Raw genomic sequence first — 18198 nt, forward strand, 5'->3', positions numbered from 1 at the left:
TCCTTTCCCAATTATTTTTGCAGTGTTTTTTTTAAATGGTGCAATTAAATAAAACATTATTACTGAAAAAAATCAAAGTTTAGCCCCACAACACCACCCTGTTTGTTTGTTTATTTATTCATATGCTCCTCATTATCACTGACCAACACTTATTATTATTATTATTATTATTACTAACATCTGCACTACCACATGAAAAGCTATTAAAGAAGAAAAAGCCCTGCATGTGACTACACAAAGCAATGCCCTTTTCAGATAATTGATAATTTATTGCATAAATTGCACAAAATGTGTTAAAATTTACAATTACATGTGTGGACTCGAAAAGGTTTGTGTTTGTTACGATTCTATCGTGTTTTGTATGCAGAAAAGCCTGTTAATCTGAGAATAGCTATAACTATCAGATATAGTCCAGTAAAGAGGGTTTTCATCTGAAATGCAGTGCATCCAAATGTATGACAGCTGTAATATTTGCAATCCGTTTGATTTGAACTTCGAAACAGGAATATTTCATTTTTGCCTCCACCAAAGAGGTTATGTTTTCAGTACTGTTTGCATGCATGCACGTCAATCTCAAGTTTTAGTATGCTGATTCTGATTATTACTTTCTGATAAAACTTCATGGGGATGTCGTGTTAACCATCTGCTGAAATTTGGCTTATATCCTGGTCAGCTTGATTTATTGATCGAAAACTTACAAAAAGCCTTATAACGTAGAAACTGTGACTCTGTGTGGTTTGGATTTTTAGCATACAAAGTACCATTTAAAGATATAAAATAATGGCACATTTGACCTGTGTGTGTGTGTGTGATTGAGAGTGAGAGAGAGAGAAAACTACTTAATAAAAACTGTTTAAACCTGATAGTTGTTACTAAACATTTAAACGAATTATGCTACACAATGAAATTAAATAATACTCAAAATGATGTCAAGTGTATTTATAAAGCCTTTAACAGGGCAACAAAATTCTGCACTTTTTTTTATTGAACTAAAAACATGTTGAAGTACGTTTAAAAGCGACGTTGCTGTCTTGGAGGAGGTTTGCTGTCATCAGACATGGAGAAAAATGAAAAACGTTTCAGGATGAAACACTAATGTTTTCGTGCTGGTGGAGACCGGCCGGACTCTCACGTCTCAGCCTGGTTATAAGCATTTCATAGTTCCTTGACACGATGCAAGACAGACAACATTTCCTCGAGTGGCAGTTGCAACGCTAAACAGGCTGAACATGCTCCTGTACGGTTGTTTGTTTGGTTTTTAATTCTCTATTTTCAATTTTAAGAAGAGCAACATTAGCGCCCCCCCCCCGCACGTATACCGAGTACTGCGCAGTGGAACTCCTGCCTTTCTCGGCTCCTCCTTGCACACCACACCTTTCTGTGAACTCTCCCGGCCGGGCGCGGTTCCCAGGGTGGAGTTATACCGCCTCTGCTCCGAGAACAACTACAACCAATCTGCATACTTAGCGCGGCCGTTACAGCTGTCGGTGCACTTTTTATTTTCCCTCCGGGCCTGCGCTTCTCTGGAAGCCCGTTCTGTCGATCCGTTCACAAGAGGGGCGCTGAGTTGGGAAGATGATGGCTCCGGAGCCGCTGCGATCAGCGACAACCATCCGGGTCGCGGAGGATACTTCGCTCGCGCTGCCCTCCGACAACAAGTTGCGGTCGGGACAGCAGCGCGTGCTGGACCAGGTCCACAGCATTAAGAGGAGCAAGTCCAAACACGGCAAGAGTGTCAGAGCTCCTTCTCCTACAAGTATGGAAATAAGTTTCTACAACTATAATAAAACAAAAAAACAAAACCCAACGTGTCTGTGGGGCTCGTAAACTGAGCGTTGTGTTACCTGAGTAAGATGCGTCACACAACTTCCATTGAAGTAGCACCGCTTAACGGGCTCGACGTGCTTTTTTTAAATGTGCCACGTTATCCTTTCCTTTTTATTTCTTTCCTTATTTTTGTATAACTTCACAGGCGCATCTAAGTTGTAGGTTGGAAAGTAGGTGGTTCAAATATGTTTCGAGGCTTTTTGGTATCAAAGTGACAGTTTTGTTTAAAAAAAGAAAAGAAAAAAGACCCGCTGTGTGACACTAGCAGGTTCCAGCAGGCGTGAGAAAGGCGTAACGACGATTGTTGACGTAAGAATTTCTTCTGAAAATGGGTTGAAACTGCGCTGTAGGAAGATTTTACCCTTTAACAAACACTCGATTGTAAATGGGGAGAAATCAAAGCCGGAGTTGCGGATGCACCTCCGGCTATCAGGTTGCCTTCTTCAGTGTGCAGCTGCTTTGTAATGTTTGAGTTACTTCTAGGATCTTAATTACCTTCAGTTGTTGTTTGCTGTTATCTAAAAGGACTTGTTCACTTGTAGCCTCCGTGTGACACTCAGTGATTGTGTGTGTGTGTGTGTGTGTGTGTGTGTGTGTGTGTGTGGGGGGGGGGGTTCAAGTTTCTGCTTTTTGTCATCATTCATACATACATACATACAAATTATTATTATTTTGTAAAAGTGTGTGTGTCTCATATCTTTCTTTTTTTAAACAGGTCCACCTCTGCCGTCTTTCACAAAACAAACAGATTTCGCCTCGTTCAGATATTCTCCATCCAAAGCAAATGGCACCTTCCGCAGCAAATCCACTATGTCTGCTGGCACCACGAAGGAGGTAATTACAGCAGCGCACAAACCTTTCCCAGCAACAGACTGCTTATGCTCAACATGTTTATTTTTGCTCGTTATGTTCACACAGAAACAAATTAATTTGGCTGCTTCCCTGTTAGCAAGGTGGCTGCCACAGCAGATGGATCTGCATATTTGATTGAGAGCTGATTTTATTTTATTTTTTTAAACCAGATGCTCTTCCTGTAAAACGTGTGTCTCTTTCACTAGAGATCTTTGCTTATCTTATCAGAGCCAATAATATGACTAAATCTGCATCATGTTAAAGACACTGCTGAATTCTTGCTGAACTAAATGCCTTTTGGTTTCCAGCTTCTTTAAACAGATATATGCAAGATTGTTTTTGGTTATCTTGTAATTCTCGACAAGAAAAGCAAAAAACAAAATAGATGCTTCCACAAATGTCTGCCCATTTCCAATGTGTGCGTTTACAAGTCGGGGTGTATTTGTGTGTGTGGCATTTCTGTGCCCCACCCTTCAAAATGAGGGGGTTTATGTTTTGAAACTCAACTGTGAGAAATTTAGGGTTGATGGAGCAATTGGATGCAATCTTAAATTCAAGGAGGATGCCTATTAGTCCATATGTTAGTGTTGACACCAAACGGGAAGGCTCGCTCAGTCACTGGTGATTTACGACATTGTTTTAGGAAATGATGATACTGGCTGACGACTCTGTAGCTACACGGGTCTCCTGGTGTTCATGCCTGAGGTCATCTCAATCCATACAATGTTCTCTTGTACCGAAAACCCTGAAAAAAATATGCACGTTTTCTGCTCGTTCATTTTTCTTCTCACAAACCGGAGTGTATTTTTGCGCTGGTGTGAATCTGTTGTTTTTGAATGTTGTTCTGTGAGTCTTGCCAGGAGCAGTCGGGGTGAAACAACTCATTTACAATACCGAACTATTTGAAATTCCATAGCTAAGTGTAATGCTCATCGTTCTTGGTGTGTGTGTGTGTGTGTGTGTGTTTTAATATTTGTTTGCTGCGTGTTGTCCTGATTTGATCTGACAGTGAGTTGAGGAATGCGGCGAGAGTGTGGTGATGTGCTCTTGCTGATGAAGACTCATAATCATCACATCATGAAACACTTATGTCGCAAGGTCGTTTCCAAATAATCCACAGAACAAAAATAACACAAAGTTACTTAGTGAAGAAATTGTATCCAGCAGTTGGAATACAACGTGTTGTCTAGTGCAGCATTTACAAGCACTGCTTGAATGAGACGGCTTACGAATACAATTATTTATGTCTTTATAAAAAGAAAACCCAGAAGAAAGTATAACAAACTGAATTACTCACAGTTTTTGTGTTTGTGCGGTTCTCACATTTTTATTAGCTGAATTTGTCATCTATGGATTACCATATTATCACGAAACAGTCGTGCCCATTAAGTTGCAACCTTGCACGCAGTGGACGGACAGGCCACAAAGATATACCGTTAATGTCTTTGATGCAGATAACAACTTTTTTTCTGTATCTCGGGAGCCACCTCGGTCTCAGTTTGATGGGACTTGAACTGAGCTTTTACAGTTCTGTTGGTGTTGTAGCCGCTTAGGAGCTCAATCTGCTCATTTTAAGGGCGCAGGTTCGATGCCTGGCTGCTCCAGTTTTTAGTCTGCGTGGGGTTCAGTGTTGTTTGGCAGTATGGTGAACCCAAAGTTGCTCTCTGATGTGTTCATCGGAGTATGAAAGTGTGTAAGTTTTAGATAGGTGTAGAATAAAGTCCTTGTATGAATGGGTGAAGGAGGTGTGTTATATAAAGCGCTTTGCGAGTAGAAAAGTCCTACATAAGAAGCAGCCCATTTACCCTTTTTTTTCCAGTTTCTTTGCTGTTTTTTTCCAGATAAGTTGGCTAACCTGTTATAACTCTGCACCACTCGACTATAATAATAATACCTGTGCTGTTTGATAGGGCTTCTTTCTGGCAACACCACATACAGTAAATCTGTGTTAATCCCAGGTATAATCTCTCCTCGTAACAGAAAACAATAAAGCCATTTTTTTATTAGTCTAGTGCCAGAATAGAAGCATTGTACTGTTTGTCTCTGTATTCTGGACGTGCTGAGTTTGCATTTGTCCACATTGTCCTGTGTATGAAAGGTTCTCGTGGCTCACTCAGGCTGTAGCTGCATGAAGGGAGCACTGTGAGAATAAACACACTATCTTCTCTTATCAAGTGTACTGTTGACATATCTTTCTTTCACCATGTTTTTACTGCCTGCTATCATGGCTGACGTATGGATGGTAACTCAGCAACCAGTCCAGTTAGGAACAGGAACGAGCTAAAGACCAATAAGAAAATTCATGTGTGTACCCGGAGCGCCTGCTCCACCTGTAGCAGGTCCTCCTTCATAATAAACTCTGCGATTGAAAAGAGTGAGCTGAGGCTGTTTGGTTTTGTGGTCGTGTAAAGGCGAGGTTTTTCATTTCCTCCTTTCTGTATTTTTTTTTCAAGCCAATAGGAGACGAGCATTTAATTTGGTGGATGACTAATCAGTGAAGCATTAGTGAGACATGTTGGGTCCTTACTTTATGGGAAAGCTTGTCAAGTGTGTTTTACATGTGAACAAACGCACACACTGTCGTGCCCATGCACACACTTCATAGATTTCATTTATTATCCTTTTAATTTTGCACTCTTAAATGATGCACAATTATGAGATTAAGCTGGCAATTACATCAAGATCGTGAATACAGGTTTAGCAGGTGCTCAGTCTCACTTGTGCACACAAAGCTCCTCTGTTTGCTCCAATGTATCATCAGTCTTAGAACAGAAATGGCTTGGGTTAGTCTCAAATGACGGATATTTTGTTACATTCGCACGTATGGTCGTTTGCTTTATTCTACAGGTTTCCTGAGAGTAAACCGAGAAAAGGGAGGATAGGAAGTGGCACGCAGGCTTTGTGTCAGTTGAAATTTTCCTGTTTTGGGTTTCCGGGGATCTTTGAAAACTGTTCTTGTGGGAAACCAGGTTACTTACCTTACAGAGAAGCCTTGAAGTTAAGATGTTGTGGAGTTTTGCAATGTGTCATTTGTATCTCTGTACTTTTGGAAAACCAACGATGCAAATGTTGCTTGGACAGTAAGTAAATCTCTCTCTTTTGACAATGCAGACGAGTCGTACTCTATCCACTAGAAATTCTGGAGGAAGATATATGAGTACCTCCGGTGTTTGGGAAGAGAATATCAGTGCCTCCACCTGGCCAAAGACTCCCAATGGGATAAAACCCAGTAAGAGTGACCCTGCCTTGGCTACACCTTTTTCTCCTGCCACTGGACCTGGCATGGTGATCATTTTGTGTTTTACATTTTTTCTGTTCTGCGTAGTTCACATAGAAGTACCAACAAAATGTTCTAAACTATTTTTTGTTGCTTTCTAGAGAATAAAAGGACAGATGGCACAGGGCCAAAGCACCTTTCAAACTCGAACAAACAGACACAGTGTTTCATCAGTGACTAACGGTAATGCGATCACCAGCAGCCAGTCGCGCATAGTCCGGATGCCCTCCACCCAGTCTCAACATGAGGGCAAGATGGGTACCATCAAAATGGAGAGTAAATCAATGTAAGGTCACCTTTATTCTGGCATTAAAATGTAGCTTAATATATATTTTAAAACTTGAAATTAAATCCAGACTGTTTACTAAACTCAGAAGAGCGTATTTCTTTTCTAATTTCCTACCCTTGCCTACATTCCTGGGTGTGTTTCTCCAGGATGAACATTCCAGACCTGACCCTAAAGGAGGCTGTAGAGTTTTTGGGTAGCAGTGAGGAAAGTTACCAGCAGTGGGGAGCAACATTCATCCAACACACCACCTACACCGACGAGTCTGCCAAATCAGAGGTCCGAGCAGGCACACAGAAGATTACTGTACATGCTTATTGTGAAGAGAAACACGCACTCTGTATAGTACAGAGTTATTATAGTTTTGTATTTTTAATTATTTAATTAATTAAATTAAAAAAGTAATTTAATTAATTATTTTAATTTCTAATTAGCTATTATTTTTATTATATCTTGACTTTCTGTTTTTAATTCAGTTTAGTTTTAGTTGGTTTTGAGAGTAATGAGGCTTTTTAAGAAAACAATTCACTTCAGTTTTTATTGGTTTGCATCATCAGGCCAGAAGTTATTAGAGAGAACATCCTGGTACTTTATTTACTTAAAAAAATATGATCCTCTCATGTTCCCATACGCAAAGCTTATGCACACGTGTGATGCACTTTAAATAAAAATGCATGAGCATCTATTAGTTTCTGAAAATAGGTGACTATAAGCAATGCTAATGCATGATTTGCATACTACTAAGTAATAAGTAATGAGCTTGTAACTGCTTTTGCTTTCATATCACATCAAAAAATTCTCTCCACCTCTCCGCTTTGTATTTCTGTGTTGCAGGTTTTCCAACTCGGGGGCATTCCTACTCTGGTGGCCCTGCTGAGAAGCGGCAATCCTCAGGTGTGCCAGGTTGCTGCTGGAGCTCTGAGGAACCTGGTGTTCAAGAACCAAAATAACAAACTGGAGGTTCAGCGCTGTGGTGGTATAGCGAAGGCCCTTCAGCTGCTAAAGGAAACAGATTCTACTGAGACCCAGAAACAAATTACCGGTAGGAACTTTGACTGAGATAGAAGACACTGACATATCATATAGAAACAGAAATGAGGTAGTAGTGATTCCAGTAATAATACAGACAAATGCAAAAAAAAAAAAAAAAAAAAGTGAAATAGAGCGAACCAATTTGATGATGGATGAAATGCCCAGAAAAACAAATGGACTGTCTGGCTTTAAACAAAACTAAACACCGGTTGCATGTATTCTCCTTTGGTTGCCATATTATAGGCCTGCTGTGGAACCTGTCCTCTGCCAACGAGCTGAAGGAAGAGCTTGCAGCTACAGCACTGCCCGCCCTGACTCAATGTGTGGTGGTGCCTTACACAAGCTTGTCAGACAGCGGTCCGAGTAGCTACATTGACCCCTCTGTCTTCAGCTCTGCCACAGGGTGCCTGCGGTAAGAATAAGTCTTTGTAATGACAGCGATCAGTCAGTTAATATCTTTTATACAGTGGCTATAAAAGGGATTTATATATGTTATACCATCTGTTTTCACTTAATTTAAGGGATCACGTATGTATATTTATATGTATGTACACGCTGCAACGATGATTTCATGGTGGTTGCAGGAACTTGAGCTCTGGTCGGGGTGGACAGAGGCAGGCAATGAGAAGCTGTCCTGGCCTTATCGACTCCCTCATGAGTTACATGAAGTCCTGTGTGGCAGAGCAAAACCCCGATGACTCGGTAACCACTTAAACACACAGTTAACTCTTTTATTACCAACAATTCAACCTTTTCCCATCAGTTACAAGTATTCATAACTTTTTCACTGGTAGTCTAATGATTCCCATATAACAGTACACAATCGGGCCGTGTGGCCAAAATGCAGAGTTTGTTTTGTCTGCTGTCGTCATCGCATCAGTAAAATCAGTAGAGCTGAAACAGTTAATTGATTTTTCAGAGACGTCAGTGACAGAAAGTTAACCAGTAACCGATTAATGATAATTTAGCAAATTGGTTATTAGTCTTTGTTGATATATTGATTATATTGTTTTTGTCATTGTAAACTGTCTTTCAGTTCTGCTTGTAGAGCTAATCGGTATTGAAGATAAGAGATAAGATAAGATAAGACTTTATTGATCCCACAACAGGGAAATTTTTGCATCACCTCAGCTCAGGTACAGATATCAGAAGAAAATACAAAAATACAAATAAGTGCAATCAATGAAAAAAAAAAAGTAAGATAATACACTACATACAGCACACACAGTATGTGATTATGGATATGGTTGGAAATATGCAAGACATAAACTGTATAGCTTGACATAACTATTGTACCACTACTATTCCTATTTATAGATACACACACATGTACACACTAAATATACATATGTATACATATACATACATATATACCTGCACACGTCCATACACATGGAGGGTCCATTATGCATGAAGTGAAGTGGTGGATGTTCAGTGTCCAGTGACTTATGACATCGTGATTCAGGAGTTATGGAGTCTAACTGCTGTTGGGATGAATGATCTGTGAAAGCGCTCCTTCCTGCAGCAAGGGTGTTTCAGTCTCTGGCTAAAGGAGCTGCTCAGCCCACTCACAGACTCATGCAGTGGGTGATGTGGGTTGTTCATGATGGATGTCAGCTTTACTAACATCCTCCTCTCGCCAACCACCTCCACAGACTCCAGGGGACATCCCAGCACGGAGCTAGACCTCCGCACCAGTTTGTCAATGCTGCTCCTGTCCCTGTCCGTGCATCCACTCCCCCAGCAGGCCACTGCATAGAAAAGGGCAGATGCTACCACAGTGTCATAGTATGTCCTTAACAGAGTCCTACAGAATAAATAACAGAGTCCTGCAGACTCCGAAGGACCTCAGTCTCCTCAGCAGGTGGAGTCGACTCTGGCCCCTCTTATACAGGACGTCTGTATTTGTAGTAGGGCTGCCACAAACGATTGTTTTGATAGTCGACTAGTCACCGATTATTTTTGCGATTAGTCGACTAATCAGATCATCATCCATTGGACGTAAAACTACAGCTTATTGCACCAGCAGCATCTGCTCTTATATAACTATCATTAGCTTACAGCTTTAAGTGTTTAAGGTATGTGCTAACTAAAAATAGAGACAAGATGATAGTTTATTAAATTTTAATGAAATTTGCAGATTGTCTCGGTGAAGTTTAATAAACTCCTTGCTATCTAAAATATAACAGGACACCGGAGTAAATTCTTGAGCATCTCACACTTCTGACAATCAGCTGTCTGCTTGATGTTTATTCAGCTGTGTAAAAACTATAACTTTAATCTCAGACAAACCGATTTACTCAGGAACAAATAAAATACTAAAGAAAGCCAAACAATAACATTTGTAAGTTATCTAAGTGACTCATATATATCATGTTTAACCTGAGTAGCGAAAGACGGTGGTGGGTTTGAAAACGATTTGCCCAGAGTCCGGTGTTCTCACGGCTCTAGTTAGCCTTGCCCCCGGCTAGCTATGGAGCTAGTGGGTAACACGTCTCCGAAAACGTCGGAGCGCTTTTGAAAATATGCGGTGTCTTGATAAACTGAGCAGATATTTGAGGTTTACACAGCTACATTCTCGCCTGAAAATATGTTAAACGTTTATTTTGTGGCCCAGAAAGAATAATAAGAGTAATATTAAAACTAACTAGCTGCCGCCATTGTTGGAAACTGAGCAGGGCCGCGATGGGCCGCGCTATGAATTCTGGGACACAGTCTTCTTCTTCGGGGTTTAACGGCAGCTGGCATCCTTGTACATGCAGTGCTGCCATCTTCTGTTTCAGTCCGTTATTACACTCTTAAATCCTGCTACTTATTCCTGCGTCTTTTGGGATCTTACAAAGCTTCAAACGACGCGTCGACTATTAAATCAGTCGTCGACGATTTTGATAGTCGACGTAATCGTGACTAGTCGACTAATCGTGGCAGCCCTAATTTGTAGTCCAGTCCAGTTTATTGTTGAGGTGAACACCCAGGTACTTATAAGAGTCCACTATCTCAGTGTCATCAGTGGCATCACCAGCCTCATAATCATTGGGCCCTTCTTTGTCTTTGTGGCTTTATTGTTTTTCTGGTTCACACCAGTTTGTGTGTTTAAATTGTGCGTGAGTGAGCAGTTTTCTGTTTTTGGAATCATATCTTGTGACGAATCCTTGTGTAGTCAAAGTTGTACAACATTTATCTTGCGTCTCCTACAGAATGTAGTCAGTCCAGATTCCAAATGTGTCTTTATGTTTGTTTTTTAAAAGCATACCCATGTGAATGTACATATGCTCACTAAATTACATGCTTATTATGAATCTGTGCGTACCTGTAATTTGTGGACGTTTCAGGTGTGGGTGTGTCCTTAATTCTATGTTTATGTTAATGCAGAGTTTACACAGACTTCATTTCATGAACTAAAGCATAATTAGTGAAAGTGCAGGCAGAGATTATCTCATCGCACAAAGAACATAGAGAAACATAGCGTTACCTTGAATAGAGCTTCCCATTTGATCCAGTTGTAAAACAGTGATCTCATAATAGTATATAAACACAGGTATGTAGTGTTTTTTGTGAAACATGCAAACAAAAAGCACTTTTATATTTACTATTAAGTATGAATTGATGACTGTTATTAGCTATTTTTTTCTACTGCAGTCTAAATATGTTGTCAGCAGACTGACTGTCTTTCTAGTGTCTGACACTAAAACCGTTGTCCAGTTCATCATCAGATAGGTCTGCTATGCTGTTTATGAGTCATAACAGACAAAAGTATGAAAATAAAACCTTTAATGTGAACTCTCTCCTGTTCTTTAGTCCTTGGAGAACTGTGCATGCATCCTCCATAACTTGTCCTACAAACTGGAGCAAGAGTCCCCCGTGAGTTTCATAAACTACAACCCAAGTAGAGATGCCCAACACGAGAAAAGCCCCACAATTGGATGCTTCAGCCCTAAGAGCAGCAAGGCCCAAAAGACGGTGGGCACTAAGCACAATGCCTGTAGACTATTTTGTTTGTTGGAGTCTTTCATTTAAACTTGCCTTCTCTGCTTCTCTCAGTTCTCCTTTGATACTGTGGATGCTAGCCCCCCATCAGGTGTTAAGTGGTTGTCCCATCCCAAAGCTATAGACACCTACCTGTCCCTCCTGGAATCGTCCGAGAACAAAGCCACTCTAGAGGCCTGCTGTGGTGCTCTGCAGAACCTCACTGCCAGCAAGGGAAACGTGAGTACGAAGAAGTTAATTATTAGGATTATGGTGTTACTCTGTAACTGGATTAGCTCAGGTTGATTTATGAAAGAGGAAAGATGTAAAAGTTTTGTGAGAAAGGGTGGAGTTGTCTTTGTATTTCAGGTTTGTAGATGAATTTCACTTGTTTTACAACACAAAACATCTACACGTTAGTTAACCGTGTAAGTCACAACATAATGTAATGAGCTATTGAGCACATTTATACATATACATACATGCATGTTTCTCTGATTCTTTTAAAAGAAACTGTACATGCAACAAATGGCAAGTTGCCCTGTGTGACATTCATACTCCAATCGATATAATTCTTTAACTCTTTTGAAAAGTGTTTTCAAGCCTCTTCAGGCACCAGTTGTAAGGATCTGTTTTTCCCCTTTGTCCTGTGCAGAGCTCTAAACCGTCTTATCATTTTCTTTTCTGCTTCACAGTTTAAAGGTGAATCTTGTTCAACCTCTTGCAGTTATTCTCCCATATACAGCGATGTGTGGTTTTGTTGTGTTAGAAGTGAAGAAAGCTATAATCCAGTTATTAGTCACGATTAACTGGTGACAGCAGTGTTTAAACCAGCTGAAGCTGTTCTTAAACTTTCCTCTGCCAGCTCCTTAGTGCAGATTCTGTATAACGTATCAGTGTGGGAATATGTCTGGAGACTTCACAGTGACTGGCGATCCAGCCTCCTCCACACTGGCCTTAACCAAACAGGATGTTTCCTTCAGAGGCAAAGAGCAGCTGAGGCCAGTGTCCCAAGCTGATTCTCCCAACACTATCTAGAGTTCATGTGTGAAAATGGCACATGGTTACAGACACTACTAAACATTTTGAAGTGAAGAGAAGAGCCTGTTCTTTGACATAAATCTCATATTTCTAACCTCCTTAGACCTGAACTCTTCCACGGCAGCATTTTTAATTTCCCTTTGATATTTGGGCTGATTGGGACCTGATGAATATAAAAACAAAGAATTACCTGATTTTTTTTATTTTTTTTTACCTTATTTTTGTTTCTAAGAAAAATCAGAGCCACATATGAGGATATTCATTTAAAATTTCGATAGAACAGTAGCAGCATAATGTCCTCGTAAGTGGATATCAGGCCCTTGTAGAGCGAAATTGCGTATTTTGGTCTAAATAACCCAAAATGTGATGTCCACATATGTGGAGGTTAAGAAAGTTTTCAGCAAATTGCCTTTTCCTTAATTCCGTTGTGGGTGTTGTTGATGTTTTTTCCCCTGTGTTAAATAAACACAAAAATTAAATAAATTCCTCTTTGTAACCATTTCAGGGGTCAGATGCTGTGAGCCAAATTTTGGTTAGTAAGTCCAGAGATCTGAGTCAATTTGGACCTCTGCTGAAGCCATCTAACCCGAAGCTTCAGAACACTGCCTTGTCCTTGTTGGGTAACATGTCTCGGACCGACAGTTTGCAAGGCACCATGGGTAAGAAGTAGGATAATGGTAGCGCACAAAAGACTTTGACTATCCAGTTTTCAGATATGCAAGTTTAGTCCACATACAATTGATTTGCTGTTTTCTTTTAGCAAAGCAGATCTTGCCTCAGCTCGGAGAACTCCTGCAGGGTGGGCCCAGTCAGTTGGGAAATTCTGACGAGTCTGTAGCAGCAGCTTGCAACACAGTGCTAAGACTGATGTCAGCAAACAGTGACACCAGCAAGAAGGTCATCAATAATGCCGTTATTCAGTCGCTATTTGACCTCAGTGAAGACAAGTGAGTGTTTTTTTTAAATATCATTTGCAGAGGTGGCAAGCTTCAGCGTGTTTCTATGACCGATGATGACTTCTTTTCTTTTTAGGAAACTTACCAAGGGAAGCAGCGCAGCCTCGCTGCTGCTGTACAGCATATGGCAAGACAAGAATTTGCAAAGCTCTATGAAAAAGGTAAATTAGAAAAGGGAGAAATGGCCTAATGGTACAGCTGAGGTGACCTTTCAGTGATGTGCTTATTGTCTTTACATTTCATGCTAGTTCATGCTCAAACTTCCTTGCTGGGAGGGCCCAGCTTTATTGGTGGACAAATGGATGGGTGTTTATCATGACTCCTCAGACTCTTCACTTTCCCTTCCCTTCTGCCACACCCAAAACATCAGTGAATAAAGAAACATTAGACTGGAATCCTGGTAGACTTGTTTTCAGTGCTCACGGTTTCATACGGGAGGAGTAATCCGTGGAAAATTGGGGCTGTCGCCCCCACAATAAAAGCCTGAGGTGGAGGATCGAAGGAATATGAGACATTTTCTTTAGATTCATGCAGCTATGTTCACCTTATTAACACTATCTGCACCATTTCTGTCAAAGATTAATGCGTCACTAGTAAAGAAAAAAATGTGACAGATGAGTAGAAAACATTTTTCCCCTCGCCGCTCTAAGTTCAGAGGGCTTCACAATTATTGCAGGGGTGTGTTGCAAACACCACGCGTGTTTGCGGACTAGTGCATCTCTGCAACATCTTTAACTGATGGAATCTATTGAACCCACAGATGGGGTTGACCAAATCAGCCTTCATCAACGACAACATAACCCACGTGGTCTCGCAGCTCGAAGGACAGTGATCGGGCGGGATCGGCAGCAGTAACCGTAAATGGTACGATTCCAGTTTGAGTGGCTGTATTTGTTCACATTTTCAGACCAGTTGGGATTAAAGCAACATGAAATCTGAAGATGTCTTTTTTTCTCTTTGCCACTCGCTTTTCTTTCTTTTCATTTCCCCTGTGTGCTTGTGCCCGTGCTTGCAGATAGAAACCGACGTGTTCAGACACTGCTGTTGCCACACCCTTCCAACGAAGACAACAAAAAAAGAGAGAAAAATGATGCTTTTTATTAATACCATCTGGATAGAGCCTGACAATTGCTGTTCATTGATTGATGCTTTGTACATATTATAAAGGAAAGAGTGCTTTTAATTTTACAATTAATCCTGTGGTCTGTTTGGAAATGTTTGCCTGTATCTACGTAGGTAGGCTGAGAGTGCTTTAAGACGTGTGTGTAGTGTGTGCTGAAACTGGCTTGTTTTAGGTTGCAAGTCCCCGTACACCAGGCAGCCACCGTACACCAGGCAGCCACCGTACACCAGGCAGCCACCGTACACCAGGCAGCCACCGTACACCAGGCAGCCACCGTACACCAGGCAGTGTGGATTGACAGTGTTACCTGCAGCAGAATGTTACTTGATTCCCATCACTGTCAAACGTGTCTGCACAACTACGACTACATAACTAAAAGTTATATGCAGAGAGAGGTCTGAGCAGCCAAATATGAAAGCTTTCTGACAAAAATCAAAGAAACAAATATGACTGTATTTGTGGTATAATTGCAGTATGTTGAGAAATATGATTCAAAGAAGGTTGTTTCTTTTAAAAGAATAATAATATATCCCCACCACAGCCCCATTTCTTGATTTCCTTTAGTGAAGGTAATAGATTTTCATGTTGAATGCACTAAGAATACATAAAAAAGGTCCAAGCAAAGATTCACTTTAGCAGTACTTTGATTTTCAAGGTTAGCAAAGAAGCGCTATTTTTAATGTACAAATGCACTTTTATTTTTTATCAACATTCTGTCACCCTAAAGAGTCAAGCACTAGTTCAACATTTAAATGTGTTTACTTGCTTTCTTTGACATTAATATCATGCTTTTGTTTGTACATGAAATAGAAGCTACAACTGGCAGCTCGTTAGCCTAGCATGTAGACTGAAAACAAGCTCAGAGAATAACTCAGTAGTGTCTTCATTATTCATTAAACCACATAAAACAGAATTGTTGACAGTGGAGGTAAATTACCTTCTCTTGTTTCCAGGGTTTGTGCTAAACTAAGCTAACTGACTGCTGGCAGTAGCTTCATTATATACAGGACAAAGGTTATCTAACTTTTCAAGCAGCTATTAGCCGTGTATTCAGTTTTGGACTCTATCTTAGTACTGAGTGCTTGTCAATATTCACTTTTTTTAATGCTATATATATTTCTTTTTTAAGTATTGCTTTGTTTTCTTGTGGGGAACAGGGACATGGAAAGACTGGGATGTAGCACACAGCATCTAGCACCCATCACTTTGCCTCACTCATGAACTATGTGTAGAAATTTGAACCAGCAGTAAATTATCAGTCAGCACTGTCAGCAGTTAATTTGCTGGCTGACTCTGAGTGTTCTTTGACCAAATTCAGATAAATGTTGTGGAGACAATGAAGGGGTCGTGCCTTCTAACCAGCATTTTAATGAATTACGAACTGTGCACCAGTCGAGGGAAGAGGAGCTGCTTTTACAAGTGTGTCATGTTTAATAGTTGTTTTTATTAAAGCAGCTTACAAAGAGGTTATTTGCAGGATATCTGCCGTCATAACCGAACTGCCTGTTTATTGAACACAGATTTTAAATTTTTGTAAAACTGAAATGCTTTTGGAAAAACCACCATTAAACGTCATAAAACATACCTGCCATGAAACACGGTGGCAGGCAGCTATGGGGCTTTCCCAGGGCCACAGGGTACAAGGCAGGGGGCTGTCTTTCTGCTTGGGAAATGGCTGTATTGAGGTTCATTTGATCAATGTCAGTATTTGCTTAGAATGTATATTTTTGAGAAATGTGTGTGTGTGTTTGTGAGGCGCATAAGTAGGAGGCTTGTCTTTCACTCAGAATAAATAAAACATGCCAAAAATATTGCGAGTTTTGTTTTTTGTTAATTTTCCAGCGACCTTTAAAATATGTGATAAATCTATGCATGATTTTCAAAACCGTGAATCACTCTGAAGCGAATGCAATATTCAGAATTGACTGTTGTGAATGAGTAATAATATTTTTCTTTCTTACTGTGCCTTTGTTTTCTGCTGATCCTGGATCAGGCAGGTCTCAACAAGGCTCTTTTGGTCACTGAGTAAATCAGGCGTTTTTTTTCTTTTCACCCTTTGAATCCCCAGAGGTTTGTGGGAAAACTGAGACACCAGACTGTTTGGTGGGTTGAGAGCTTGTTTTTTGTTATCAGTAACAACATGACAAACCATTGTCATTATGAGATTTGTCAATCGGAAGAACAAGGTCGCACTGCTGAAACAAGGACGCAAACTGAAAGGCACGGACGTTTTCATTAATGAGCATCTGACACGAAAAAACGCAGACATCGTGAGGAAGGCAAGGCAACTGAAGAAGAACGGTAAAATACAACATACATGGGTAACAAACTGTAAGATTTTCATTAAGCTAAACGGGACACCAGAAGAGGCAAAAGTACTGATAGTGAGGAACATGGAGGATCTGGACAAGTATAACTGACACCAATGTATCAATTACACCAGGAAATGACATGGACACGTTGAAATTAGTTCTTCAACAGAAAGTAATTGATCTAGATTGTGAATATAAGGAGCATAATATACTAGATCCAGAAATAGATTCTGAAAGTAACTTTCTCTCTTCTTTTGTTAAAAATTGTAATTATTTCACTCAGGAACAATATGAAAAAGAAATTAACCTAGACGGGAAGCTCTCATTAATTCACTTTAACAGCAGAAGTATGTACTCTAATTTTGATTTCATTAAGGACTATTTGCAACAATTTTCTCGCCCCTTTAGTGTTATAGCCATCACTGAAACTTGGTTCAATGTCGATAAAGGAATAGATTTTTGTTTGAATGGATATGATTTAAAATACATGAATAGATTAAATAAGGCGGGCGGCGGGGTTGCTATATATGTTCATAACTCTATAAAATATAATGTTGTAACAACTATGTCTATGGCTATTGATGGAATTTTGGAATGTTTGACTATTGAGATCATGAATGAAAAAAAGAGAAATGTTATAATAAGTTGTATATATCGGACACCCAGTTCAAGTATTGACACTTTTAATGAATGGATAGAAAAAACGTTTGCTTCGGTGAACCAAAAATTACTATTTATCTGTGGTGATTTTAACATTGATTTGCTAAATCCAACAAGGTTAAAAGCCATTGATGACTTTACTGACACGATGTACAGCTTATCACTATATCCAACAATAACAAAGCCAAGCAGAATAACATCACATAGCGCCACTATTATTGACAACATTTTTACTAATGTCATGGATTTCCAAATTAATAGTGGCCTGCTTGTCTGTGATATAACTGACCACTTACCAGTTTTTACTTTGTGTGACTGTGATTTAAAAAAAATAGATACCAAGATCATGATAGCAAAGCGAACAATAAATGAAGAAGCAATTCGTGCCTTCAATTTCGATTTAGCACAACAAGATTGGAGTTCGGTGTATGAAGAGTCAGATGTGGACAAGGCTTATGATAATTTCCTAGATATTTTTACTATGTGGTACAATAAACATTGTCCTGTAAACGAACACATGACAAAGAAAAAAAAGATAAAAAGTCCTTGGCTCACAAAAGGAATTATTAATGCTTGCAAAAAGAAAAACAATCTGTATAAACAGTTTATCAAAGTAAAAACAAAAGAAGTGGAACAAAGATATAAAGCATATAGAAATAAATTGACTGATATTATAAGAACGAGCAAACAACTTTATTATAGAAGAAGATTATATGAAAATAAAAACAATATAAAAGGAACTTGGGATGTGTTAAACAACTTAATTAAACAAGGATCTTCTGGAACATCATATCCTGAATATTTTACTGATGCAAATGGTGAAAATCACAACATGAGTAATATTGTCGATGGGTTCAATAAATTCT

At 39.7% G+C, this 18198-nt stretch overlaps 1 protein-coding gene across 2 annotated transcripts; it reads left to right on the top strand.

Moving 5' to 3' along the window:
• Positions 1–1410: 1410 nt before the first annotated feature.
• pkp1a (plakophilin 1a) lies at positions 1411–16171 on the top strand. Of its 2 annotated transcripts, none has more exons than XM_024806412.2 (15): positions 1411–1756; positions 2543–2661; positions 5791–5964; positions 6058–6242; positions 6392–6521; positions 7077–7284; positions 7518–7686; positions 7859–7976; positions 11073–11234; positions 11316–11480; positions 12787–12940; positions 13042–13228; positions 13314–13398; positions 13998–14101; positions 14257–16171. In XM_024806412.2, the coding sequence occupies exons 1-14, from the start codon at positions 1576–1578 to the stop codon at positions 14067–14069; spliced, it is 2109 nt and encodes a 702-aa protein (XP_024662180.2). In that variant the 5' UTR covers positions 1411–1575; the 3' UTR covers positions 14070–14101; positions 14257–16171. The 2 variants fall into 2 exon arrangements, with proteins under 2 accessions (XP_024662180.2, XP_004558896.3); XM_004558839.6 differs by having other exon boundaries at positions 1412–1756; positions 14253–16171.
• The last annotated feature ends 2027 nt before the right edge of the window (positions 16172–18198 follow it).

Source organism: Maylandia zebra, linkage group LG20 (assembly GCF_041146795.1).
Source record: "Maylandia zebra isolate NMK-2024a linkage group LG20, Mzebra_GT3a, whole genome shotgun sequence".
NCBI lineage: Eukaryota > Metazoa > Chordata > Actinopteri > Cichliformes > Cichlidae > Maylandia > Maylandia zebra.

Coding starts and splice junctions, on each gene's coding strand:
- pkp1a (XM_024806412.2), top strand. CDS start 1,576: ATGATGGCTCCGGAGCCGCTGCGATCAGCGACAACCATCCGGGTCGCG. Junction 11,481..12,786: donor TCACTGCCAGCAAGGGAAAC/GTGAGTACGAAG, acceptor TAACCATTTCAG/GGGTCAGATGCTGTGAGCCA. Junction 13,229..13,313: donor TTTGACCTCAGTGAAGACAA/GTGAGTGTTTTT, acceptor TTTTCTTTTTAG/GAAACTTACCAAGGGAAGCA.